The 27,609-nt window shown below is 60.4% G+C and overlaps 2 protein-coding genes across 2 annotated transcripts in view; both read right to left on the minus strand.

Annotated features, from left to right (window-relative positions):
• PARVB (parvin beta) overlaps nucleotides 1-27,609 on the minus strand; it is a 78,516-nt gene that overhangs the window by 1,455 nt on the left and 49,452 nt on the right. The window lies entirely within an intron of this gene.
• Nucleotides 24,848-27,609, minus strand: part of PARVG (parvin gamma) — a 17,283-nt gene continuing 14,521 nt past the window's right edge. The window contains exons 11-13 of the mRNA XM_056107026.1: nucleotides 26,721-26,822; nucleotides 25,242-25,314; nucleotides 24,848-24,945 (exon numbers count right to left, since the gene is read on the minus strand). Coding sequence (XP_055963001.1) covers nucleotides 24,848-24,945; nucleotides 25,242-25,314; nucleotides 26,721-26,822 — 273 coding nt within the window. The remainder of the gene's footprint in view (nucleotides 24,946-25,241; nucleotides 25,315-26,720; nucleotides 26,823-27,609) is intronic.

Genomic DNA, 27,609 nt, shown 5'->3' on the forward strand with positions numbered 1-27,609 from the left:
GGAGCCGTCACGGGACAGGCAACTCACATGCAAATCGTGGCTGCACAGGGAGAAGGTTCTAGAAGGTTCTGGAGCCCTTCACCCCTCCTGCCCCCCTCCCCAGTGCTGCTCTGGGCACCCCCCGGGGGCAGTCCCACAGTCCCCAGGCTGCAGTGTGGACGCCCCCAGCTCCTCACAGTGCTGGGGTCCAGCCGGGCGCCCTCACACCCAGCTCAGGGCGAATGTTCGGGGCAGACGGCAGCTGACCGAGCTGGGGATGCCACGCAGGGGACAGGCGCGCCCGCCGGGGTGGGCAGTGCTGAGGGCAGCCTCGGGGTGGTGGGTTTCAAGGAGTCCAAAGAAATGGGGGTGTCTGGTTCAGGGTCCGAGGGGGGTCTCGAGATCAGGGGAGAGGAAGCAGGACTAACCCAGCTGGACCAGGACCCTGGCTGGGCCGAGTGACGGGTGGCCCTGGAGAGCAGCAGGGTCAGCCCGTTCCTGCCCCCACCTCAGGGGGACCCCCTCCCCCCAGTCAGAGGAGTCAGGACTTGGCAAAGGGAGCGGGGCCTGGACCCAGATTCTGGCATCAGTTCTGCACAGGGGTCGGGGTGGGGGGCAGGAAGGAGCCATCCCAGGCGTCTGCTTCCGCCCCGGCATCAGTGGACGACCCCCGCACGGCTGCATACTCAGAGGTGTTGCCCGCCGGGGAGGAGCGGGCAGTCTCGCCTGCCCAGGCCGCAGGATGGTCAGCACCGGCCGGAAGCAGACGCGCGGGTCCCCGGGCTGAGGTGTGCGACTCACTCCCCCTGGTTGGGGGGAGGGTGACTGGGGCCCCCGGGAGGAATGCTGGAATGTTCTGGAGAGAGAAGCACCCGAGGGGCTCAGCCGACATCTCGGCCCAGAGCGAAGATGAACCCGGAGACCAGGCAGCCGAACAGCCGAGCCCCCGCCCGCCCTGATGTGTGAGCCTCAGTTTCTCTCCTCGTGGGCAGGCGAGTGGGGCAAGGCCAGAGGATGTTGCCACCTCTGCCCACGTGGGAGGAGACCCTGCCCCACCCCCGCCGGCCCCGCCCCGAGCCCTGTGCCGAGGCAACGAGGGGAGCCTCAGACTCTTGTCCCCGAGATGGGCTGGTGGCAGGCGCCGTCCCCAAGGCCCTGCAGATGCCCTGCCCGCCGTGTCTGTGCCCTGCTGCGGGGGTCAGCCTCTGTCCAGCGCCGCCCCCTGGCAACCCCCCCCCCCCGGGCCGCCCCGGCCTGGGGGTCTGCCTTCCTGGCACTCAGTGGCCCACAGGAAACATGAAGCTCACATACATGTGCACATGCACAGATGTGCACACACTCAGCACATGTACACCCATGCACACACACGTGCACACTCACGCGTGCACACACACACACAACGCACACACCATCCTTCAGGCCCACAGCCAGGTGTGCTCACAGCTGCTTCAGAGCACTGGGGTAGCCAGGTTGGGGTGGGGGCACCTTCGTCACCCCCAGAAACCGTCAGGCACATGGGGCCCAGCACTGGGAGGTTGGGGAAGGGGGAGCGCGGTGAGGAGGGCAGGGGCTTCTGGGGGCCAGAGAAGTCTGGCGCCCACCATGGACCCAGAGGCCCGCGGGAAGGTGAGGGTCCCCGAAGCCCCTGCTTGCTGGCCGTGCTCTGTGAAGTTTCCCAGGGCCCGGCCTCTCCGAGTGCTTGGGGGCATTTCTGGTTTGCCAACCCGAGTCTCGGGGCCTCGTGTGGTGTGCGGGGGCGGCCGCGTCCCTGCCAGCCCCGAGGGGCCCCTCGTCTTTTTCTGAGTGGGATGGAGAGAGGTCGGAAGCTGTGGCCCACCCTGCCAGGCCGGGGTGCCTCCCCCCTCAGACCGTGCATCCCGCTGGATGGTCCCCGGGACAGTGAGGAGTGGACACCACGGTCACCACCGTTTGCAGCCCGGTGACAGCCTGTGACCCCCAAGAACAGACAAAGCACATGTGTCGGCAGCACCAGCTGGCACCTGGGGAGAGGCAGCGTGGGGCAGGCAGGTCAGAGACAGGGAGAGACAGAAGAGGGAGAAAGAGCCGACTGTCCCCTCTGCTCCAGCTGGCCCCCACCCCACAGGGTATCTTGGGGGACCAGGCGGTGCCCAGGGAGGGGGCAAAGGAGAGCGCAGGCCCCCACAGCAGGCACGGGCACCCGCCTTCTCCCCAGGAAGTGGTCTTGGAGGCAGCATCACCCCTTGCCCATGGCTCTGCCCTGCAGCTGGTTCCAGGGAGGGAGCCGCGCTGACCATTGGGTGTGCCGGCCCTAGAACTCCTATCTGTGCTCCAAAGCCCTGACTCTTTTGCCCTGGGCAGACAAAGCCAGGGCAGCCCCAGGGGCCACCTCTCACAACGCGGTCACACCCATGTGTCCGTCCCCCCCACCCCCGGGGGCCCCACTTCCGCCGGCTGTTCTGTGAGCAGGATGGAGTGTTGGGTGGCCCTCAGCTGCCCACCCAGAGGCCGGGTGTGGGGAGAGGGCGGTTGTCAGCTGGGTTCCGTGCGTGGGATCATGTAGGTGGCGTGGACAGTGAATGCCCCAAACAGGAGCGAGCGGGTGACCCGTGGGCCCTCTGGGGCACACCCCCCTCACCCTGGGGTTCTTCCCACTTGTCCCGGTTCCTCTCTGGGCACTGGCGGGGTCCATGGGATAAGCCGGGGCTGCCGTGGCAATAAGCGAGGGGGCCCTGAGCGCCGGGAGCCCCCCGAGGCCTGGTGCAGCCTCCCGAGTAGGCTTGGGGGTCTCCCTGAGGGTGGGTGGCCGGAAAAACCAAAAACCAGTCATCTCCGTACTAGCCTCCTCCCCTCCAGCGACCCAAGGGAATCCCGTAACCTGCGTGCCACGCTGTGCCCGTCTTCCTACCCGTGTTTTTATAAGGATGTCCTTAGGTTTTAATAAAGCAGTCACCCACTGTTCTCTGCACCCCGCTTACCTCGGACGTTTCTGTGTGTTGGTGGGTGCTGCACGCGGGCGGTTGATGGCTGGGCCCCGGCCCAGAGCCCCCTTTGCGCCTGGCCAGTGTCTCTCCTGGGGACTGTGGCCCCACAGTCGGGTGGGGGGGAACGGGAGGTCCAAATCGGGGGTCAGTATTTCGCTTCCCTTTTCTCTGGCCTCGGAGGTTGGCCTGAGCTGAGGAGATGGGCTCGGGAGCCCTGGTGGCCAGTGAGCTGCCCTTCCCTCCCCATCGAATAGCCCCTGGGCTTCCTTCCTCTCCCCTCCCACAGCCCTCCCCACAGGGCCCCTCGTGAAGCAGGCACAGTCCCCAACCCACTGGGCATCAGACACCAGCTCCTGGAGGAATCTGTCCGGGTGTGATGGGCAGGGCTCTAGGTTATCACTGACATGTCCCCCCTACCGAGCCCCTCTGAGCCCCCAGACGTCTCTGATTCCCGGGGACCTCCATCTGCTTTCAGCAGTGATACTTTTTTTTTCTTTTTGGGTCACACCCAGAGATGCTCAGGGGTTACTCCTGGTTCATGCACTCAGGAATTACTCCTGGCAGTGCTCAGGGGACCCTATGGGATGCTGGGAATCAAACCCTGGTTGGTCACGTGCAAGGCAAACACCATACCCGCTGTGCTATCACTCCAGTCCCAGCTGGAGTACTTTCAATGACACCGCCCAGCTCTGCACTGGGACCAAGGGGTCCCTCAGCCGGGTCCCTCCAGAGGGAGGCGCACAGGCAATGCAGCGCCCTCTAGAGGGGACGGAACCACATGCTGGTCGATGTGGTCTGATCCAACATTCCAAGGTCCTGAGGCCGGTAGGGGCTCCCCCCTGCACTGCAGGCCTCCCCCCTGCACTGCAGGCCTCCCCCCTGCACTGCAGGCCTCCCCCCTGCACTGCAGGCCTCCCCGGAGAGCCTGAGCCTGGCCCAGCTGGGGGTCCCCAGGCCCCCAAGCACCTCTGGAGGTGGTAAAAAACTAAGAAAAACTATTTCATTTTCATTTCATCATCCTGTTAATCGTCGATTGCCTCGAGCAGGCCCCAGTAACGTCTCTTTCATCCTAGCCCTGAGATTATATTCAAGGCTCTTTAGGAGAATGAGACCCATCATTGTTACTGGTATTTGGCATATTTGGTACGCCACCGGGAGTTTGCCAGACTCTGCCCTGTGGGCAGGCTACATTCGATAGCCTGCAAGTTTGTCCAAAGTAGGAATGAGATAATAAGATGTCATAATAAGATGACCGCGCGGTTCCGGGATCTGGATTTTATAGTCTCTGAGTCTTGGCCGCTGATGGGATTACACGGCGCCAGGGGGCCAGGTGGTGGGTGTGACCCCCGTCTACTGGAATTTGGAGGATCTGGGTGGAGGATGCTCGACTCCAATCCGAGTAGGCTTGGAGGTCTCGGCCCCGGAACCCGCGTGGCTTTGTCCCTCTGCCAGTACCTTCATGTGTGCGGAGAGTGGTCTCAGCATGGTGGTGGCTGGTCCTGGAGGTCTTCGGCTGCCGTAGCCCTGGTCGGGGCGGGGAGGAAAGCTCAACCCGCTCCCCTCCAAGGGACTCCGGGAAGGAACACCCAGGCGCGGGGGCAGAGACTGCACTGTCCGGGATCTTCTTCTTCTTGAAACACGGACCAAGAAAAACTATGTAAAAATATAACTATTTTTTAAAGAACCAATGAGGCACAGTGAAAACAAGGTAGAAATCCATAATGAAAATCTTCATGAATGGGAAACAGTGTGGGGACATGAAAGGCAGGGACAGGATGGGGGCTGGAGCTTGGGGAGGCCACGCGTGGGAACCCGTGACCTGGGTGCCAGCTGCAAACACCCACCACCGACACTAAAATGCACCAGGGGCCAGCCCGACCTCGCAGAGGACAGAAGATGCATATTGCACATGGCTGACCCGGGTTCAGTCCCCGGCACCACGTATGGTCCCCTGAGCCCCACCAGGAGTGACCCCTGAGCGCAGAGTCAGGAGTGAGCCCTGAGCACTGCTGGGTGTGGCCCCAAAAACCAAAATATAAATGAAGACAAAACTTCAAATTAGTGCCACTCACAATCGCTCCCCAAACAGGAAATAAAAAGAACAGAGACACCCCCACTAACTTGGGTATGCACACAACAAGGGATGGACGGCCGTGGGTACAGACTACTACAAAGCAAAGATTCACCCGGAGAAATGTGAACGATTAAGTCACAGCCCACACCGCTGGGGCCGCTCAGGCCCTTTTCAGAAAACAAAAATCCCTCAGCGCGCCCTTTAAGCAAAACAAAAAGTCCCCCCCAAAACTGTACCCCAGACGTTCCCCGCCCCTGGATGGGTTCTGCCTCCCTGAGGGGGGAAGAGATTGACCAGAATCAATGAAAAGCCAAGTGGGCGGGAGATGAGATGGTCCCTGCACCGAGCAGACATGTCCCCTCTCTCAGGACTCAGATCCAGGCTGACCCCAGGCTGGTGACACGTTAGACAGAAACGCCAACTCCACACACAGCCGCACCCCGGTTCCATCCTGGCCCTGCAGATGGTCCCTGAGACTTGCCAGGAGTAAGACCCAAACACGGTCGGCTGGACCCTCCCAAATGAATAAATTATAATAAAACCCAGTAGGGGCTGGAGCGATAACACAGCAGGTAGGGAGTTTGCCTTGCATGCGGCTGACCCGAGTTCGATTCCCAGCATCCCATAGGGACCCCTGAGTACCGCCAAGGATACTTCCTGAGTGCAGAGCCAGGAGGAACCCCTGTGCATCACCAGGTGTGACCCAAAAAGCAAAAAAAAAAATTAAATAAAAAAATTAAATAAAAAAATAAAACCCAGTAAAGAAAAGGGGATGAAAAATCTGGTGGGAAAAGAAATAAAGATGACTCGGCTGTGTCAAAGCCACTCCAGGAAGCAAAAGACCCGCCTTTGGGTACCAGAAACCCACAGGAAGCTCCCCAGATACACACGGCAAATAGGTTTAAAAGCAATTAAGAGGGGCTGGAGCGATAGCACAGCGGGGAGGGTGTTTGCCTTGCACGCAGCCAACCTGGGTTCGATTCCCAGCATCCCATCGGGTCCCCCGAGCACCACCAGGAGTGATCCCTGAGTGCAAGAGCCAGGAGGAACCCCTGAGCATCGCCGGGTGGGACCCAAAAGGCAAAATAAAGAAATAATAAAAGCAATTAAGAGAACGCTGGGAAAGAGTGCATCCGGAACATGCCTCCTTGCCCAGGAAAGGGATCATTTTCTAAGCCAGAAGATGACAAGTCCTCCAAGCTGGTAATCAGAACACGGAAACCTGAAGCGCCCTAGAGTTCCGAGAGAGATTGAATCTCCCTGCACTGCTTGCTCGGGAGGAAACATCATTTGGGCAGATACTGAAGATGCAATCATGTAAGTCGGACGCAACCCCTCGGGAGGCCGGGCGAGGGCTGGGAAGCGGAAGTGGGTGTGTGGGGAGCCAGGTCGGGGCATTTTCCAAGGCCAGCACCCCCCCTCCCCCGCCCGAGCGGCTGTGGGATGCAGAGCCCCATCGAAACACAGAAAGCGGAATCCTGCAGGGGCCGAGCAGGTTAGCGCGGACGTCAGCTTGGTTTAACGTCAGCGACTAATAGCCGAGCTCACGGCGCTGGCACCGCTGAGAGAAAAACAGGACAGGGTTTCAACAGAGATGGGCAGTAATCAGGCGCCCGCACCCGGTCACGGCTCAGCTGGGAGAGCGTCCCTCAACCAGACAACAGCAAGCACGAGAAGAGACAGCAGCTCCCCCGACCGGCCCCCGGAGCAGGCCCTGCGACCCCCCTTACCCCAGAATCGAGTGCAGACATCAGCCAGTGTGGGCCGAGCAGGTGGGCAGTGGGAAGCTGATGGCCTGGGGTCCACCGGGCACCACCAGGAGTGACCTCTGAATGTGGAGTCAGGGGGAAGGCCAGGGAGCCTCCGGGTGTGACCCCCCCAAAGCAAAACAGTGTTTAAAATGGCACTTTAAAGGGGGATAAATGACCCAATGGAAAAGAACAGAGAAGCCCTGTCATTCCTGGAAAGTGCCCACTACCCATGCTGGCGGTGGCAGGGCCAGGGAGACCTAGCGAGACCCTCAAACTGGCAGGAAAGGGCCAGGAGTCCCTGTGATGATGGCAGTCGGGAATGACCACTCGGGACAAGAGCTGTCAGGAGGGGAAGGGACCGACCCGGTGACCTGCCAGTGCTGAACGCAGGCCAAGGTGGGCAGAGAGAGGGGGAGGGGAGAGAGAGGGAGAAAGAGAGGGAAGAAAGGGCCTAACATAGAAGCGGAGGGCAGGAGAGGTGGGAGGTGGGAGGGACACTGGGGATAGTCACAAAATCACAAATCATCCTGTTATTCGTCGATTGCCTCGAGCAGGCCCCAGTCTTCTGCCCCCGCGCCTGACTGTCCTCGCTCGCCGGGACCCCTTGGAGGGGAGCGGGTTGAGCTTTCCTCCCCGCCCCGACCAGGGCTCCGGCAGCCGAAGACCTCCAGGACCAGCCACCACCATGCTGAGACCACTCTCCGCACCCATGAAGGTACTGGCAGAGGGACAAAGCCACGCGGGTTCCGGGGCCGAGACCTCCAAGCCTACTCGAATTGGAGTCGAGCATCTTCCACCCGGATCCTCCAAATTCCAGTAGGCGGGGGTCACACCCACCACCTGGCCCCCTGGCGCCGTGTAATCCCATCAGCGGCCAAGACTCAGGGACTATAAAAACCAGATCCCGGAACCGCGCGGTCATCTTATTATGACATCTTATTATCTCATTCCTACTTTGGACAAACTGGCAGGTTACCGAATGTAGCCTGCCCACAGGGCAGAGTCTGGCAAACTCCCCTTGGCGTACCCAATATGCCAAATACCAGTAACTGGGGATATTGGTGGTAGTAAATGTACACTGGCAATGGGACAAGAGTTGGAACATTGTATGATTGAAATGCTATCGTTATTTTGCAACTGTGTATCTCACTATGCTTCAATAAGGAAGGAAGGAGGGAAGGAGGGAAGGAAAGAAGGAGGGAGGGAGGGAAGGAGGGAAGGAGAAAAGGAAGGAGGGAGGGAGGGAGGAAAGGAGGCAGGCAGGCTCTCACCATCTTGTGTCAGTAGCTGTGGGAGTAAGGTGTAGGAGTACCCCTAACCCTAACATTAACCCTACCCCTACCCCAACCCCTAATCCTAACCCTAACCCTAACACAACCCGAACATTAACCCTAACCCAAACCTAACAATAACCCTAGCCCACCCTAACCCTAGTCCTAACCCAATCCTAGCCCTAAATCAACCTAACCCTCATCTAACCCAACCCAAACCTAACCCCAACCCTAACTCAAACCCAACCATATCCCTAACCCTAACCCTAATACAACACTAACCCTAACCCAACAATAATCCTAGTCCTAATACAACCCCAATCCTAACCCAACCCTAACCCAACCCTAACCCTAACTCTAACCCAACCCTAATCCAACCCTAACCCATCCCTAACCCAACTCTAACCCAATCCTAACCCAAGATGAGCCCTAGTGCTGTCTGAGGCTGGAAACACCTGTGGAACAGGTAACCAACAGCTTATCTACAGGGCACAGGTGGGTGAAGGTGGGTCACAGGTGGGGGGCAGCTGCTCTCCAGACCCCCACATGCATGCATCTGCGTGCACACCCGCACTTACTATAAAGGGCACCAGCCCGTTCAGAAGCCCCCGCGAACCCCACGGCGCCTTGGACCTTCGTGGCTGTGATTCTCCGAGGGTGCAGAGCTGCCCGCTCGCCTCTGGGTCTGCGAGCACACGCCGGGAAGAGGGGTGGTCTGTGGCCACGCAGACCATGGGACGTGGCTCCTACACGGGGTGTGGGAGCCCCTGGTGGGACCGCAGAAGCGTTTTCCAAGCCCTGGAAGAATCTGTCCTGTGCCGCAGCACCAGGGCGCAGACCCCGTGCGCTGCCAGGCGGGATCTGGGGGTGCCGTCCCCATGCCTTAGGCAATGGGGCTTTCAGAGCTGAGTGGAATCCCTTCCGGTTTGAGAAGGTGCCATCTGCCCAGAATGGCTAGAACCCTTCCTCTTCCTCAGTTTCCCCTCCGCTGGACTCCAGGAAGGCGAGAACTTCTCCTTTCAATCTTTCAATACCAGAATAAAAAAGCAAGCGCTTATTTCTCAGCGTGAGGTAACTTGAAACGCCGCAATGTACCGTCAGCCTGATCTCAGGGCAGCTTTTGAACGTGGATGTCTTTCAATCACATTTTGAACCGAGACACCCTTTGGTCTTCAAAGGGATCTTAAGTTCTGTTTTCTTTCTTTTTAAAGAGCGAGTTTTCACAGCGAGTAGGGAGTTTGCCTTGCACGTGGCTGATTCGGGTTCGATTCCCAGCATCCCATATGGTCCCCCGAGCACTGCCAGGAGTAATTCCTGAGCACAGAGCCAGGAGGAACCCCTGTGCATCGCTGGGTGTGACCTAAAAACCAAAAAATAAATAAAAATTTAAAAATTAAAAATAAAAAAAATAAAGAGCGAGTTCTTCAGGGGATTTTTTTCATTTTTTATAATTTTATTTATTGAATCACCATGAGAGCAGTTACAAAGCTTTCGGGTCTAAGTGTCGGTCATACAGTGAAACACCTGTACCTTCACCAGTGCCCATTCTCCACCACCAAAAATCCCAGTATACCCCCATCCCACACCCTCCCCCTGCCTGTGGGGCAGATGATTTCCACATTACTCTCTCTCTACTTTGATCACATTCAATATTTCGACACCAGACCCACCATTATTATTTGAGATTTTACCCCAACACTCAGATCTGCTGAAAAGGCAACAATAGACAATCTGTGTTCTATTGCTGGTTATGAATAACATATGATGTCGCGTGGCTGCAGTAGGGCCACGTGGTTTTGAAATTCCGAAATTTTAACACTTAAATCTGGAGGGATTTCTGCCAAAAGCCACTGGGTTTCGAGATCTGCTCCTGAGTCTCTGGGATCATGGCCGTTGAGCAGCTTGATGAGGAGCCAAAGAGGCCGTTCGTGGGCGATGACTTGGGGTCTCGTTGGGGTGGGGAGGACAGCAGGGGATTTTTTTTGAGGTGCCATTTGCAAGGGGCTATATTTGGGGGATAGGACTGGAGCAATAGCACAGCAGGTAGGACATTGCCTTGCATGCGACCGACCTGGCCGACCTGAGTTCGATTCCTCCGTCCCTCTTGGAAAGCCCAGCAAGCTACCCGTGACGTATTTGATATGCCAAACACAGTAACAAGTCTCACAACGGAGACATTACTGGGCCTGCTCAAGCAAGTCGATGAACAACGAGAGGACAGTGACAGTGACATTTGGGGGATACAGCTTCTCTTCACTATGGCTGGACATTTTGCTCTGGGTCGTTTAAGCCAGAAGATTCACCGATCAAGGCGTGTGACCCCCCGTGGGGGACAAACAGACCGGGAAGGTCAATGCAAATTCAAAAACCCAGGGCCACCTTGTCTCCTGCCAATCCACTCCCACTTGTCACCTTAGTACTGACAAAGCAAGGGATGCTTATCCCACAGGAGAACCCCAGTGGTGGAAAGAGCTGAGGAAGGAAAAAAAAGATATTATGATTATTATTTTGCATGCATGGAAACTCAGTGTGCCTCTCAGAGGCTCTGAGTCATAGCACCACTTCGGAGTCAGGAAACAATCGAGTCTGGGTTTGCACAGACCCGCACGCGGCACGAAGAAGATCAGAATCTGCCCCGCTAACGAGGCCAGAGGCTGCGGGAGCCAGTCGGGACCGCGGGCAGCGGGGCTTAGAGACTCTGCGTGTGGCAGTCACGAAGCAGCGACCGCCCGGCCCCTGGGGACGTCCCCCCCCCCCCCCGCGGCCCCACAGAACCTGACACTGACGCGGTGCAGCCGCTTCTCGGCACCAGTTTTAGAAATGTTTACAGCGCCAGGAGTTGTTCTCGGGGCAGAGCGAAGGCTGATTTCCCAAGGCTTCTGAGGGAGAAGCTTCCAGAACCGTCTACATGGGTGGGGGAGAACAGACAAGCTCACAGACTCTTGTTCTCTTTAAAGAAAGATGAAACCGGGGCTGGAGCGCGATCGTCCAGAGGGGAGGGTGTTTGCCTGGCATGTGCCCGACCCGGGTTCGATTCCCAACATTCCATATGGTCCCCTGAGCACTGCCAGGAATCATTCCTGAGTGCAGAGCCAGGAGGAACCTCTGTGCATCACTGGGTGTGACCCAAAAAGCCAAAAAAAAAAAAAAAAGATGAAACCAACCCACTCGCTGGCCTGAATTGTGCCAGATCGGTTCAAACTATGGCTGTAATCTATAAACCCATCCACGGCTGCGTTTCTGCAAGTGAAGTTCTGTTTAAATACAATTTCCCGGGGCTGGAGCGATAGCACAGCTGGGAGGGCGTTTGCCTTGCACGCGACCAACCCGGGTTCGATTCCCAGCATCCCATAGGGTCCCCGGAGCACCGCCAGGAGTAATTCCTGAGTGCAGGGCCAGGAGGAACCCCTGAGCATCGCCGGGTGTGACCCAAAAGCAAAAAAATATATATATATGATTTCCCAATGTAAAGTCAATCTTGAATGCTTCATTTCCTTTGCTCAGAGGAAGGGACTTGTGGGAAGGGGTCGGGGTCGGGGGCGGGGGGGGGGGGTCCAAGGGCTGAGGTAGGGCTCTCACAGTGGAGGCTGCAGCCCGCCACACCCCAAGGTGCCCTGAGGTGCTGGGGGTGGAGCCCCAGGGTGGCACATACCTGACACTTTCCTCTACCTGCCACCTAGTGCCCTGGGCCCACGTTTGTGTGCCTTTGGTCTGGGTGACGTCCCTACCGTCAGCCAAGGCCTGATTCATAAGATGCCAGTTCCTGGGGTGTGACCTCGAACACCCCCGAGATACCAATCCCAACCTAGGGGTGGCCAGGGCGGACAGTTCACTGGTCTGTTACAACGGATGCAAGGACTCAGGTGCCCGGCGCCCAGGCTGAGAACTCTGGTGGGTTTTTCGAGGTCAGAGTGGACAGTCCCCACCCCCACAGGCCACGCCCACCTTGCCCAGAAGTCACCACGTCCACTCTGTCCCAGATCACAGACCCTGAGGTCTCTGGATGGCGTGACTCCTCTTAAAGCAACAGACAGCTCAAGTAAGTCCTAGCCAAGGGGTAACAGCGCTGTGATCAGAGGCCAGAGCAATAGTCCAGTGAAGAGGGCATTGGTTTTGCACGTGTCCAACCCGGGTTCGATCCCCGGCATCCCATAGGGTCCCCCGAGCACCACCAGGAGCGATTCCCAAACACAGAGCCAGGAGTAACCCTTGAGCATTCAAAAAAAACTTAATGCTGTGATCAGATGCAATTGTCACATAGATTGATTTCTCTCTATTGATTTGATTATCACGGCTTTGTTGGAGCGATAGCACAGCGGTAGGGCGTTTGCCTTGCACGCAGCCAACATGGCCGAGCCGAGTTCGATTCCTCCGCCCTCTCGGAGAGCCCGGCAAGCTACCGAGAGTATCTCGCCCGCACGGCAGGGCCTGGCAAGCTCCCCGTGACGTGTTCGATATGCCCAACACAGTCACAACAAGTCTCACAATGGAGACGTTACTGGGCCCGCTCGAGCAATCACCGCTTTGTTATCTAATCAATTTTAACTCTAGAATCATATCAGTAGGGGCCAGAGCGACAGCACAGTGGGGAGGGTGCTTGCCTTGTGGCCACCTTGCGCCTGGATTCAATTGCCGGCATCCCATATGGTCCCCCGAGTACCACCAGGAGTGATTCCTGAGCACAGAGCCAGGAGTGACTCCTGATCATTGCTGGGTATGGCCCAGAAACTAAAAGAAAAGAATCATATCAATAATTGGTTTTTTTTCTACAATAAGATAAAGCTTCAATATTTTTTTTTTTTTTGCTTTTTGGGTCACACCCGGCAATGCACAGGGGTCACTCCTGGTTCATGCACTCAGGAATTACTCCTGGTGGTGCTCGGGGGACCATACGAGATGCTGGGGATTGAACCCGGGTCGGCCATGTTGGCTGCGTGCAAGGCAAATGCCCAACCCGCTGTGCTATCGTTCCAGCCCCAAAGGTTCAATTTTTTTAAAGAAATAAAGAAAACAACTGATACAAGTTAACTCCAAAGCATCTACAAGAGAGAAACCCAGGGAGTGATTCATTCTGAGTATTAAGGCCTTTGGCTTTTTAATGGAAAGTGCTTCACTCTAAGTTGATAGAATTTAATTATTTTTAACCAAATCCATTAAATGCCTGACTCACAAAATCCCCCAGCCCCTCTGGAGAGGGTCTCCCGAGCCAGTCTGAGCTGGGCTGTGCGTGCCGGCACCCCGGGGGCGGGCTGCTACTCGGAACCCTCGCACGGCGGGCTTCCACACAAGTAGTTAAGAGAATAAATTGTAGTTCTGCAGGGGATTGAGAGGGATTTCCAGAGTTTTGTCAAAGAAGAGGAGCAAAATCAGGACAAGAGTGAAATATTGATTGCATTTTTCCCAGCATAAGAACACTTCCTCTCCCCAAAAATCCTCTCTGGGACCATGTGAACGAATGAATGTTTGCACAAAGATCCGGACCAGTGAAAGTAATATGACGTGGGGCGGTGCGGGGTTCTGGGTGGACACGGGGGAGGCCAGGCCAGCAGGCCGGCAGAGCCCCTGCGAGGTCATCACAGTACCCGGGAGAGCGAGTCTGTCACAGGGGGGTGGCGGGGCAGGGGTGGGGGTGGAGGCGTCATTCCCGCACACAGCCCCTGAGGCAGACCATGTCCTCAGCTGGTCAGCTGTGCAGAAGTTCACTCACGTCCGCAGCTGACCGGCCCCAAACCTCTTAGTAGATCCAACCAGTCACGGGGGCTGGAGGGAGGTCAGCGGGGAAGGCGTTTGCCTGGCACACGGCTGACCCAGGTTCAATTCCCAGCATCCCAGAGGGTCCCCTGAGCTCCTGCCAGGAGGGATTCCTGAGAGCATGAGCCGGGTGTGACCAAAAAGCAATAAAATAAAATAAAATCCAAAATGAAAGTCTGTGGCTGATCCCGTGACACACACACACACACACACACACACACACACACACACATACACACACACGCGCGCTCCCAGGGCCCCCCGGAATGCTGAGCTCAGCCAGGGGCCCCCTCTGGTGAGGGCAGGGGAAGGAGCCACAAGTGTCAGCAGATGCCACAGCCACCAGCCCTGGTGTGGGGGGGAATTACTCCTGCCCCCGGGGACCCCTCAGCACGACCCTTCCTCAAAATGAACCGGACCCTGCAGGTTCCTGCTCGAGCTTGCAGACATTCTTCTGCCCCCAAACTCCATAATTCTCGTGTTTCGTTTGGGATTTGGTTTGGGGGCCACACCCGGCGGTGCTCAGGGCTCACTCCTGGCTCTGTGCTCAGGAATCACGCCGAGCTCGGGGTGGGGGGACCCTCTGGGGTGCCGGGGATTGGACCAGGCCACGCCTTCACCCCTGTGCCATCTCTCGGGCCCAGCAGGAATCTTTGTAAGAGAACATCCGTGGGCTGGAGCCACTGCACAGAGCCGAGGGTGTTTGCCTCGCACGTGGCCGATCTGGGTTCGATGCCCAGAACCCACACAGTGTCCTCCAAGCCCGCCCCGGAGTCATTCCCACGTGCAGAGCCAGGAGGAAGCCCTGAACCTTTGGGGGGGGGGGCAGGTCTGGTCTCCAAACCAACAAACAGAATAATACTAGTAATAAAAGGGCAACTGAGGCTCTGAGGGATGGACCTGGCCTGAGGCGCAGAAGGGAAGGGGGGCTGGCACGCGGGGGGAGGGGGGCTGGCACGCTTGGCAGCCCGGTGCGGGAGGCGGCGAGCCATTCCGGCGCGAGAGGCCCGGGCGGCCGTGTTCGGAGCGTCTATTTGTGGCACAGTCTAATTTCTGAGTATGATAATGAATAAATATTGGTCTTTGCTTCTGCGGCCTCTTCCATCTGGGCGGCTCAGCCGAATCGAGACTGTTGTCACCTCTCGTTTTCTAGGACAGCGAGGAGACGGGGCGCGGGGAGGGGGCCGGGAGGGGGCTGGGAGGGGGCCCCCGGGAAGCCAGTGCCCCCCCGCGGGAGTGGAGGCAGCCCAGGCTGCAGCCCGGGGCCCGGAGCGCTCGCTCCTCCCGGCCCTCCCCGGGCTCCCCTGCTACCGCTTGGATGCCGCCCACGACGGGGAGCTCGCTCCCACCCACCGGCGATCCGTTCTGTTCGTTCGTCAGACGGTGCGGTGCTCTCCTCTGCCAAGCCCTGCTGTATTTCTCATTCCTAGAATGCGCCGAGCCCTGCCCTAGCTGCAGGGGTGCGTGGATCAGACCTCCAGGGACCAAGCGAACCCACACCCAAGCAGGGGAGGGGCAGGACGGGCAGGGGTCGCACCCAGGCCTCGCACGCTTGAGAGAGTGTGTGGTGCATGTGCCTATGGGTGTGTGTGTGTGCATGTGTGCACCGTGTGCGTGCGTGCATGTGTGTGGTGCGTGTGCAAATGGGTGTGTATGTGTGTCCATATGTGTGAATACATGCACCTCTGTGTGTGTGCATGTAGGTGAGTGTATACAAGACTTGTGTGCGTGCAAGAGTGTAAGTACATGTGGGGCCATGTATATGTTCATGTGTGTGAGTGTGTGTATGTGTAGAATGTGTGTGTGTCCATGGATATAAGTCTATATGTGTGCGTATGTGTAGGTGTGAGTTGGTGTGTATGTGTGTGTTCCCAGGTGTGAGTATGTGTATGTGTGTGTGTGAGTCTGTGTTGCATGTGTGAGTCTGCGTGTTTGTGGGTGTGACTGTGTGTGCATGTGTGTCTGTGGGTGTGAGTCTGTGTGTACGTGCATGTGTCTTTGGGTGTGACTGTGTGTGCGTGTGTGTGTGGATGTGGCTATGTGTGTGTCCATGGGTGTGTGTGTTTGCATGTGTTTGTGTGTCCGTGGGTGTGACTATGTGTGTGTTTGCATGTGTTTGTGTGTCCGTGGGTGTGACTATGTGTGTGTGTGCATGTGTGTGTCCCTGGGTCTGACTATAGGCATGCACATGAGTGCGTGTGAATATGCATGTTTGCACGTGCAGAGTGTGAATGTCTCGTGTGTGGCACAGATGTGAGTGTGTGTGTCTCATGCCACGTTTTCCTCCTGGGGGAGGGTTTTGCCCACTGATGCCCTGACCCCACCCCTGCACACGCACCGGCCCTTTGACCTGCCTTCAAGGACCACACCCCAGTTCCTGCTGTGGTCGAGGCATGGGGGGGGGCGCCAGCAGGGAGGGTCAAAGACGCCTGCCCTGGGGGTCTGCAGCCCCGAAACTCAGGTCCTGCAGCTCTGGGTCCAGGGGTCGGACCCCCAAACCATGACCGTCCAGGGCACTTGATCAACAGGGACACAATGGGATTCTTCTGGTCACTCACACAGGACACGGGGCCTGAGGGGTTCGGGGGTCCCCCGGGCACCCAGGACTCTTCCCCCTGCACCAGGCGCGGGGTGCTTCTCGAGTGGGCCTTGCTCTAGGCATCCCATTTCCCACAGTCTCTCAGCAGCACCCCCAGAGCCCAGCACCGCACCCAGCGCCAGGCCAGGAGACATCACCAACACGGTGAGTGGGAGGAGGGGGAGCCCAAGGTCGGGCTGTCTGGTCCCAAAGGGGAAACTGAGGCAGCCAGCCATGGGGGGACTCATCTGGAGTAGCCCCCGAGGAAGGGCCATGCCGGTCCCTGTGGGGGTCCTAGGAGGAGGGAAGGAAAGAGCCGGAAAGACTGTCTGGCCGACAGGACGCTTGGAGGCAAGGGGTGAACCAGTGCCACCGTCACCACTGGGGGTGGGGTGTCCTGCCACGCCCCCGAGTCTCCCTTAACTCCACCGTAACCCCAGGGGGATGGTTGGGCGGGAAGGAAGCTGAGCCTGACTCCAACTAACTCACGCCCTGGCCCTCCTGGCACCTGGGGCCAGGCTGGGAGCACTTCCAGCACGAGCCCACCTCAGCCGGAGCCCCAGGCCCGCGGGCAGGTGCTCGGAGCATCCTCGGAGCGTGTGGCGGGGCTGGCAATCGCAGCCTCTCCGAGCCGTTGGAAGAACGTTCCAGGGACATCCCACTTCCTGGCCAGTCAGCGCCACCCCCAAACCTGGGCCCCTAAATCCGCCTGGAGCCCCCCCACTGTCAGGAGGGGGGCCGCTGTGTGTGTCTGACAGAGGAGACTGGTGGGGGCAGGGCGGGGGGCTTGGGGGGGAGCTTTGATCTGTTGCCAGCGGGGTGGGGGGAGGCCGCACTTTTCTCCAGACAAGCTGTTTGCTTGCCAGCTGACTGGGGGAAAGGAAAAATGATACGTCTCGTCTCGCCATCTGTTCCCGGAGAGGCTGGGGCGGGCCGGGGGCCCCCAGCTCTGCCGCCTGCCCAGACCCAGTTTCCAAGCAGGAGACGCGGCCCCCCGGATGATTCAGGGAAGCGGCTCGACTCCGAGGCAAGGCGCCCAGCCTCGTCCTTCCAGGCATTTCCCATCCCTCGAAGGCTGCGGGGGTCCTTCAGCCCGCCCCCCCACTCCTGCTGCCAGGCTTGGGGGAGGGGAGGCGAGGGGGAGCTCCCCACCCCCTCTCCAGTTCCTACTCTGGACTCGCTGCCTCGACTACACGCGCCAGGCCCCAGGGCTCTCTGCACCCTCCCCGGGAAGCCCCCCCCTTGGAGGGTGTGGGGTGCGGTCTGGGAAGGCTGGGGTGGGGGAAGGGAAGAACCTCATCCACGGGGTACCCCCAAGCTGGCGGGCTGTCAGGTCTGTGGAGGGGGCCAGGGCTGGGGGGCTGGGGTGGGCAGAAAGGGGGGTACCTGGTGGCCGGGGGCGTGGGGGAGCATCAGGCCGGCCAGAGACCAGGAGAGGGGCGGGTTTCAGCTGGGTTCGGGGTGCACATCCCCAGGGAGCTGTGTCCCCGGTGCCGCTGAGCTGGGGGGCGGGGGTGCACTGCAGCCTGTCCCCGGGAACAGAGGCGGGGGTGTCGCGTGAGGCCCGGGCGCCTCTCCAGGGAGCCAGCAGGGAGCGGAGGGGGGAGCGCAGAGGAGGCGGGTGGGGGTGCGCGAGAGGCGAGAGCTGCCAGGAAGGCAGGGAGCGAAGCCTGGAGCTGGGACCCTGCCAGCCCCAGGCGTGCAGCAGCGAGGACCCTCTCCCTCCAGGAGCACAGGAGGTGGGCGGGGCCATAGAGGCACGGGCGGAGCCTTGGGAGGGCGGAGCTGGTGGGAGGGCGGGGCCTGATGAGAGGGCGGGGCCTGTGGGGGAGGAGCCTTGTTTGGAGGGCGGAGCCTGGGCTGGAGAGCAGACCCATGGAGGGCATGAGCGGAGCCTGGGCTGAAGGGCGGAGCCTGGTGAGAGGGAGGAGCCTGGGTAACAGGGTGGAGCCATGGAGGGAATGGGCGGAGCCTGGTGGGGGTGGAGCCATGAAAGGGCGAAGCCTGGGCAGGAGGGTGGAGTCATGAAGGGGCGGGGCCTGGGTGGGGCTGGGCCTAATGGGAGGGCGGGGCCATGTGGGGGAGGAGCCTAGGTTGGAGGGCGGAGCCTGGTGGAAGGGTGGGTCCATTAGGCATGGGCGGAGTCTGGGGTGGAGGGAGGAGCCATGGAGGGCATGTGCGGAGCCTGGTGGGGGGGGTCAGAGGCTGGGTTGGAGGGCGGAGCCTGGTGAGAGGGAGGAGCCTGGGCTGGAGAGCAGACCCAAGGAGGGCATGGGCGGAGCCTGGGCTGAAGGGCGGAGCCTGGTGAGGGGGAGGAGCCTGGGTAACAGGGTGGAGCCATGGAGGGAATGGGTGGAACCTGGTGGGGTGGAGCCATGAAAGGGCGGAGCCATGAAGGGGCGGGGCCTGGTTGGGGTGGGGCGGGGCCTGATGGGAGGGCGGAGCCTGGGGTGCCTCCAAGTCAGCAGAGCTGTCTGCAAACTTTCCCTTCGGCACCAGAGAGGGGTCGCACGCACCTTGGGGGGCATTGGGGTGGAAGTTTGGGAAGCCCCAGGTGATTCTTGGGGATCCCACATCTACTACGCGCGTGATCCCAGGACAGAGCTCTAGGTGCAACCCAGGGAGCTTGTGTGTGTGTGTGTGTGTGTGTGTGTGTAGCTTGTGTGTGTGTGTGTGTGTGTGTGTGTGTGTGTGTGTGCCGTGCATGTGTGTGTCTTGCTGGGGCAAACACACGTGTGGGCTGTGGGGGGGGCACAAAGCCCCTTCTGGGCCGGAGTCTGAGCTGAGCCCTTGGCAGCAGGATGGCAGAGGAAGAGGTGCCTCTCAGAAGGGGTCCAACAAGGGAAGAGGAAATATTTTTAAAAGTCCTACATTTATGGGCCATTGGGATAGTATAGGGGGTGGGGCGCTGGCCTTTGCATGCTGCCGCTCAGGCTCAATCCCCAGCACCCTTTTTGGGCCACAGAGCCCTGCCAGGAGGGATCCCTGAGCACCACCTCATGTAGCCCAACTCCAAAATCAAACATACAAAAAAAACAACCCAACCCAAACCAGAAGTTCAATGTTTAGGCGGAAGAGATGGGACGGCGAGTGATGTGCTTGCCTTGCACACAGGCAACCCGGGCTTGATCCCTGACCCTCCATCTGGTCCCCCAACTCCACCGGGAGTGGCCCCTGAGCAGAGAGCCAGGAGCAAGCCCTGGGCGCGCCAGGTGTGGCCCAACTGCCCCAATCTAATATGAACAGAGGACATCTTCACCATGTGCCGCATCATGTTGAAAAGCATCAAGCTCAGGAGCCCAGCGGTCGCCTTGCAGGCGTGAGGCGGGTCCCTGGCATCACCCCACGCGGCAGCTCCGCTGTGACCCCCTGGGTATGACCAGCCTGAGTGCGACCCCGTCAGTGCAATACCAACGCCAGCGGGAGGAGAAGAAAGGGGGAAGGCGGAGAAGCCGGACTTCTTAAAATGATCAGGGGCCCGAGGACAAGAGGTGAGGCGTTGGCGTGCATTTGCCTGCATTGGCCACCGTCCCGCTCACACCCCCAGCACCACCCCTGGTCCCGCAAATGCCACCCAGAGCTGCTCCTGAGAACACGGACTCATGAAAAGCCCCCGAGCACTGCCGAGTGAGCCCAAACCCACTGCACCTCTCTAAAGGATCAAGCGTGCTGAAAAACTTGGAACAGCATGAATCGTAACGGGAGGGGGGGGGGGAGACTCAAACAAAAAAGAAAAAATGTCACAAAATGATGCAGGGGGTCGTTTCTGACTGGAGTGGACACGGTGAACGGGGTGTGAGCCGCCCGTGTACCGGCCCCTACCCCAAGGCCACGGAAGGAGAGGGAAGGGCCAAGAGGAACAATGCTGAAGAGGTTGGGAAAGACCCAAATGGAGTCCCTCCAGATGACCCTCTCTGACAGGAAAAACACGCAACGGACTGGAGAGATCGCTGAGGGCCTAACGTGCTTGCCTGGCACACGGCCAACCCAGGTTCAATCCCCGGAACCCCACAGGGTCCCTCGAGCACTGCCCGGAGAGATCTCTGAGCACTGGGTCAGGAGTAAGCCCTGAGCATCACCAGGAGTGCCCGCTACCATATTTACACAACGAATAAGACTCACAGCGGAATAAGCACCGGCGAGGGGCCGATTTGAAGCCTCTGAGACACAGACGGAGCCAAACGTCCATGAGGAGAGGACAGAGTGGCCGGGACACACGGGCCAGACCAAGCAACGCAAAGTTACTGCACTGAGTCTGGAGAGGAGAGATTGGGAAGGGGGAGGGGGGTACAGTAGGCAGAAACAAAGACTTAGGACTTTAAAAAAAAATATATCCAACCAGGTTTTCCTCCCGATTCTGACGAAAGTCACAAACTCACAGACCCCAGAGGCCAGCGACCAGGAGAAACATTAGCGTCACTGACCGAGGCCCCTCACGCCGGGCTGCTGGGACATCCTGGTAGGGAGTAAATCTCCCAAGTAGCCAAAGGGGAAAAGGCACCTTCCAGAGGCAGGACACAAGGGCCGGCCGTTGATTTTCAAATTGGTGTCCAGGGCGCCGGCCATGCCTCCCTGCAGGGCTGTCCGCAGGGGGCAGGTTCCAGCTCCACAGCCTGAGAAAGTTTCTTCTGGAACAGTCACCTGTGCGGCCTCGGAGCTCAGCCAGCACCAGGCAGGGCTGTAGGCAAATGCTCGGGGAGGAAGTCTTGGGGGCAGAAGACGAGGAAACCGAGACAAGAAACGGTGATGATGCAGAAGACGCCGAAAAAGATTCCTCTCCACTAAAACCAAAAACCAAGACCGGAGCGATAGTCCAGCGGGGAGGGCGTTTGCCTTGCACATGGCTAACCCCGGTTCGATTCCGGGCATCCCATAGGGTCCCCCGAGCGCCGCCAGGTGTAATTCCTGAGTGCAGAGCCAGGAGGAACCCCTGGGCATCGCCAGGTGTGACCCCAAAAGTCAAATAATCATGAAACCAAAAACCAGGACTTTCTGCCGCTCAACACCCAGAGAGGCTCACCCCAGCAAGCCCCTGGGCCTCTTCTGGAAGGGGGCGGAGCTCCGCCCTCACGCCAGGTGGGGCCTTAAAGCCCCTCACCTGTGCACCATCAGCCCTTCACAGCACCACCTGCCGGCAGCTCCCTCCGGCAGTCCCCGGGGCAGCTAAGGGCTCAGCTCCCAGCAGATGTACGCAGCGTGTTCCTCACAGCTCACTTACGCTTCCTGGCATTGGGGAGGACGAGCAGGGGACAGGCCCGCCCCAGCCTGATCCCTTAGCATCCTCCCACGGTGGGAGGGTGGGGGGACTGCCAAAACTCCCCCCAGCACAGCTGGAAAACCAGTGGGGCAAACATGCAGTTGCCACCGGGCTCCGTGAGGGGTGTCTCTGGCGAGACGGTGATGAGACGGTCAGTGGGTCCAGAGGGATGATGGCGCAGGGGGTCACCAAAGCACAGAGACGTGGGTAGTCAGAGTGGGACAACCAAGACAGTCAGAAATGGCAGATACGGGCCGGAGCCATAGCACAGCGGGGAGGGCATTTGCCTCACACGTGGCCAACTCGGGTTCGATCGCCGGCATCCCCTAGGGTCCCCTGAGCATCGCCAGGGGTGACTCCTGAGTGCAGAGCCAAGAGGAACCCCTGAGCATCACCCTGAAACACCCTCCCAAACAAAAATAAAGAGAAGAAGCAACTCTTTTCAAGGCCATTGACGTTTTCTGCAGAAGTAATATTTCATGCAATGTAGAACATAGGTGGACATATAGACACTTAACCCTCGGCCAGGGCCTGGCATGAGCGGGGCTCCGGTGGGGGGCAGGTGCATGCTTGAAAGAGGGGCTGGTCTAAGTGTGATGCTTGAACTGCACCGAAATGTGACCCCCACAGAGATCGATCCCAGCCCCAGAACCCGCCTCCCTGGTCCCTGTTTTGGAAACGGGTGTTTGTAGGTGGAATGAGACGGATGAGGCCTTGGACGCTGACCCACCCTGGACCCACTGGGCAGACTGGGCACCTCGTAAGAAGTGTCCCCATAAGAGACACGCAGGTCAGAGGGGGCTCAAAGGGCCGGAGCCCCGGGTTTGCTCCCGGCCACGCATGGCCCCAGTCTCCTAAGCACTGAGCTGGGAGAGTCCCCCGCCTCACAGGGGCTGCAGCGGGGGCCGCAGAGGGATATGGTGACCACCGATGGCGAGCTTGGCCCTGGGGTGGGGGTCGCAGAGCTCCAACCCTCGGTGTCCCTACATCTCTCCTGGGGTTGTCCCACCTGGCCCAACAGTGCCACCTGCATCCAAGCTGTTCTTCCTTGTTCTATTGGGGGAGAGAGAGGGCCGGGGGGTGCTCCCTATAGGTGCTCAGAGGCCAGGGGGCCAGGCCAGCGATTCTCAGCCAGGCAGACCAACAGTTCAAAGCAAGGGGCCTGCAGTGCTGGGGGGGAGGGGCTGCGTGGAGCCAGGGATTGACCAGGGTTGGGCTCATGCACGCACCCTAACCGCTGCACCCCTCCCCAGCCCGCCCTAGCCCCCCCCACACCCTTTCCCCAGCCCTGCCCTAACCACTGCACCATCTGCCCGGCCCCCCAACCGGCCCTATGCCCACTCATGAAGAAGCACCTCATCAGCCTCATCTCCTCGCTTCTGGAACCTTCCTGGGAAGTGCTGAAGCCACACGCCGAGACGGGGTCTGCAGGGTCTGTGCTCCAGGCTGGTGGCAGTGTGAGGGTCCTAGCTGTCCACCCTGCAGGTCACACCCACCATTCTCCAGGGCTGATGGCGGGGGGCGGGGAGCGACCACTGCGCCCTGGGGCCAGAACGTTCCCATCACTCCCGGCCTGCTGTGGCCTCTCCTTCAGCCCAGAAGCTGGGCCTGCGTCTGCCCCCTCGGGCCTTTCCAGAACATTCAGTCAAAGGGACCAGGAACGTTCCCCAGTGTCAGGCCGACTGTGGCCTCCGGTGGCCTGTCACACAGGCTGCGATCATCCACCCACGCACCAGCACTGGGCCTCGGGCAAATATCAGAGTGCATGTGCGTGTGTGCACACGTGTGGGTGAGTGTGCTTTTGTGCATGTATGCATTGTGCGTGTGCATGTGTGTGGTGTGTGCATGTGTGTATGTATGCATTGTGTGTGCGTGTGTATGTGCATGTTGTGTGTGCGCGTGTGTGGTGTGTACACATGTGCACGTGCATTTATCCATGTGTGTATGCATGTGCATGTGTGTGTATGCGTGTGCGTGTTCACTAGTACTATTTATGTACGTGTCTTCATGCACACATCTGTTTTCCTCTTTCCTGGGTAAGTACCCGGCAGTGAAATGTCTGGGTCATTGCATGTGTGAGGTTGAGTTTGGAAGACACCCGCCCCCCCCCCACACACACACCCCTCCTTCCGTTTCCCAGAGCACATGTGGCCCCTGCCCCGTGGCTCCTTGTCCTTGCCGCTCTGGGCATGGCCACCGTGGGGCCTTTCCGTGGGACGCCGCCCCCAGAGGCTGTGGCATTCCCTCGGGCTGGACGCTGGCGCTGGTCCGGGTGCTTCTGAGTTGTCGGCTGTGAGCCGTGGCCTTGCCAGCCGCGGCGTTTACATCGCGTTTCCCGAGGGACTCGGTGTCTGGGCATTGTCAGTGGCAGCTGCTCCGTCACGTACTTCAGACTCGGGGGTGGGGGGCTGGGGGCGGGGACGGGGCCAAAGCCCCTACCCAGCTTCTGGATCCGAGCCGCCTCTGGGGCCTGGGCCCGGAGGTGGCAGTGGGGTGCTCGGCTGCCTCCGTGTCCCTCCCCTTTCCTGGAAGGACCCTAACCCACCCCCATCCGGGTGCACCCCTAGAGGCAGGGCCCTGACTCCTTTCACACCCCGCCCAAGCCCGGGGCTGCGAGGCTGTTCCTGCAGGCTGTTCCCCCAAGTTCTCCAGCTGTGAGGTCACGCCCCCCCCGCCCCGGGCTTCACCCCACCCAGGGCTGTGTGTGCCCCAAAACCAGCCGGAGAGCCAGGAAGCTGGCAGAGTCCCCCACTTTCCTGGACGCCCCTTGGCCCTGAGGACCCTGAAGTGGGTTTTTGGAACCCCCCACCCCCACCCTAAGCTGGCAGCTCCCCAGACACTCAACGCCGTGTGTGCGGAAAGGCCCCACCTCCCGGGCCACGATGAAAACTTCCAGAAGGCACCAGGAATTTCTTCCTCAGGAGGCTCCCGGGCCCTGGGGGTGGCGGCGTCCTGGGCCAGGCGGGAACCGGGGGTGACCCCGACACCCCACACCATGCAGTGGCCTCTGCATCCCAGCCCCGGGCACCGTGAGGACCGAGGCTGCGTGGAGCCCCCCGACCTCCACCAGCCCCCGAGTGAGTCTCCCCGACGCGCGTCTGTCACAATCAGGGGCGAGACGGAGGTGGCTCAGATGCGCCCACGGCGGTGGGCTCAGATATTCGGGGCTGGAGGTGGGAGGGGGCGGGTTTGGAGCAGCAGCAGCGTTGGGGGACGAGGAGGGCTAAGTGGGGGGCCCGGCGGGGAGCCCTCCCGGCTGGTGTCTGAGGAAGAGGCCGTACAGCACCCGCAGCGTGCTCCTGGGGTCCCCGCTCACGACGTCTGCGGAGAGAGCCAGCTGCCAGGACCACCAGGGCGTCTGCGCAGGGCCCGGGACCCCTCCTGCCCGGGACCCCCCTCCTTCCCCCCAGAGCCCCCCTCCAGCCTCCCAGCATCTGGAAACCCACACAGCTGACCCCTGGGAGGTCAACCCCCTCCCAGGCCCCTCCCCCACGTGGGTTCAGGAGCTCAGGACCCCCAACAGAAGCCCCAGCCAACCTCCTTACCCAGGACCCATCCCCCCCACACACAGCCCCCGCCCGGGACGGACCCTTCGCCAGCCCTTGGCGCCCACCCACCTTCGGGGCTCACGGGGGCCCCCAGCAGGTCCTGCTCCTTCAGCAGCTCCAGCGCCAGGCGCACGTTGTGCAGCTGAGACAGGCGGGAACGTGGGTGAGATGAGCCCAGCCCGCCGCGCCCCTGCACCCCAGCTCACTGCATCCCTGCCCTCCCCGCCCCGCCCACCGCACCGCTGCACCCCCACTCACCACATCCTGCCCACCCCGCCCCGCCCACCACACCCCTGCACCCCCACTCACCACATCCTGCCCACCCCGCCCCGCCCACCACACCCCTGCATCCCAGCTCACCGCATCCCTGCCCACCCCACCCCTGCAACCCAGCTCACCACATTTCTGCCCACTATACCCCTCACCACGCCCCTGCCCATCCCTATACCCCTGTCCAGCCCAGCCCTGCACCGCCCTCGTGCCCACACATCCCTGCCCCTCGCAGCCCTGCCTACCATACTCCAGCCCAGTCACACCCCCGCACCTTGGCCCACATCACCCCGGCCCAAGGCACCCTGGCCCCTCCCACAAGGTCCTACTCCAGGACAGGCTGATGGAGCTGGCCCCAGAGAGGGGCAGAGGAGAGAGCTGGGCTCTCAGCCTGTCGTCCCCTGTGGGACCAAGGCTCTGGGCAGCGTCTCAGAGACAGCCACCTGGGAGGCGTCTCCGCCCGAGCCCTGCATGTGCCCCCGCCTCTCCCACATCCGGAACCCCGGGAAAGGAGGCGGGCAGGGGCTGCTACTGCCCACGTGCTCGTCACGGCCACTGTTCACGGATCGCGGTGCCCACACCCAGGCTGGACTCAGGGTAGAGTGCTCCCCACCTGGCAGCCAGCCATCCCCCAGCCGCTCCCCAAACTAGCATCTCCCAAAGTGCCCCCCAGGCAGGGGGCAGCTGCACCATGTGGCAAGCCACGCCTTTAGGGGATGCGGAAATGGAGAAAGGAGGGTCAGTGGGGAGGGTGCTTGCTTGCTGTGGCCCGTGGCCAGCCTGGGTTTGAGCCCCGACACCGCAGATAGTCCTCCAAGCACCACCAGGAGTGAGTCACGAGCACAGAGCTAGGAGTCAGCCCCAAGCACAGAGTCAGGAGTCAACCCCGAGCGCAGAGCCAGGAGTCAGCCCTGAGCACAGAGTCAAGAGTCAACCCCGAGCACAGAGTCAGGAGTCAGCCCCGAGCACAGAGTCAGGAGTCAGCCCCGAGCACAGAGCCGGGAGTCAGCCCTAAGCACCCCGAGGTGTAGCCCCCCCAAGAGATGGGTCAGGCGTGAGCCATGAGCCCCACCATGCTATGGGCCCCCCACCCTGACGAGGGTTCAGGAGTGGGGGTCGCCACATGGGCGGGGGTCCCCAGACAGGAAGGAGTCAGGGGATAGACCCGAATGATGTTCCTCCCCCTCTCCTTTTCACCAGGCAGTGACCAGGCCGCCCGGCTCCGCAGCCCTGTCCACCCGGGGGCCCCTGGGAGGGGTGGGACGCGCGGGGGCGTACCATCTCGGCCGTCGAGCTGGGCGTGAGGTGGAACTCCTTGAGGTGCAGGAAGAAGCCCTCCAGCTGCCCGATGAGCAGAAGCAGCATCACCCCGTCTGCAAACTGGAGAGGCAAAGGCGGGTCTGGGCACTCGCAGCCCCGGGCCCGGGGGAGCCACGCTGCCCGCCTGCGCCCCACTGACGGGGGGGGGGCACCCCAACGCGGCACCCGGGCCTCTCAGGCGGGCAAGAGCCGGAAGCTACTGCTTGTCTTGGACGAAACAGTTTACCCTTCCTTCATCGGACCCCAGAGCGTTCCTGGGCACGGGCACGGGCGCGAGCCACACCGGGCGCCCTCCCGCGCCAGGCCTGCAGCCGCCGCGTTCATAGTCGCGCCTGTGTGAGCAGAGATAAAGCCGCCGCCCCCCCCCCACCTCCGCCTGCTCGTCCCGGGCTCCTATAATCCCTTTCAATCTCTCCCAAGCAGAGCACACGAGATTGGATACGGGGTGGTGGGGAGCGCCGCTCGCGTCCTTAATGGAATTTCCTCCTCTCGGCGCTTTCCCTCGTGATTAGCTGGGCCTGAAAATCTCCCTGCGGGGCGGCCTGGGAGTCCCGGCAGACCCTGTCCCTCTAACCGGCCACGTGGGGAGACTGTGGGACCCGGGGGGAGTCCCGTAAGGGCCCCAGGGGGAGCCCTGGCCTGGCCTGGTCCCCCTAGCACCGCCGCCCCCAAACAAAAACAAAACCCCAAGAGGCGGCAGACTGTAAGCCTCAGGGCTCAGCGGTTTCTGCTTGGTGTAACATGAAACATCTCAGCTCTGCCACGGGCCCGTGTCCACGCCAGGGACCGACGGGCTTGGTGTCGTGGCTCCTGAGCTGGGGCCAGTCTGACGGGGATGGAGAGAGGC

Source organism: Sorex fumeus, unplaced genomic scaffold (genome assembly GCF_029834395.1).
Source record: "Sorex fumeus unplaced genomic scaffold, SorFum_2.1 ptg000153l, whole genome shotgun sequence".
Lineage (NCBI taxonomy): Eukaryota > Metazoa > Chordata > Mammalia > Eulipotyphla > Soricidae > Sorex > Sorex fumeus.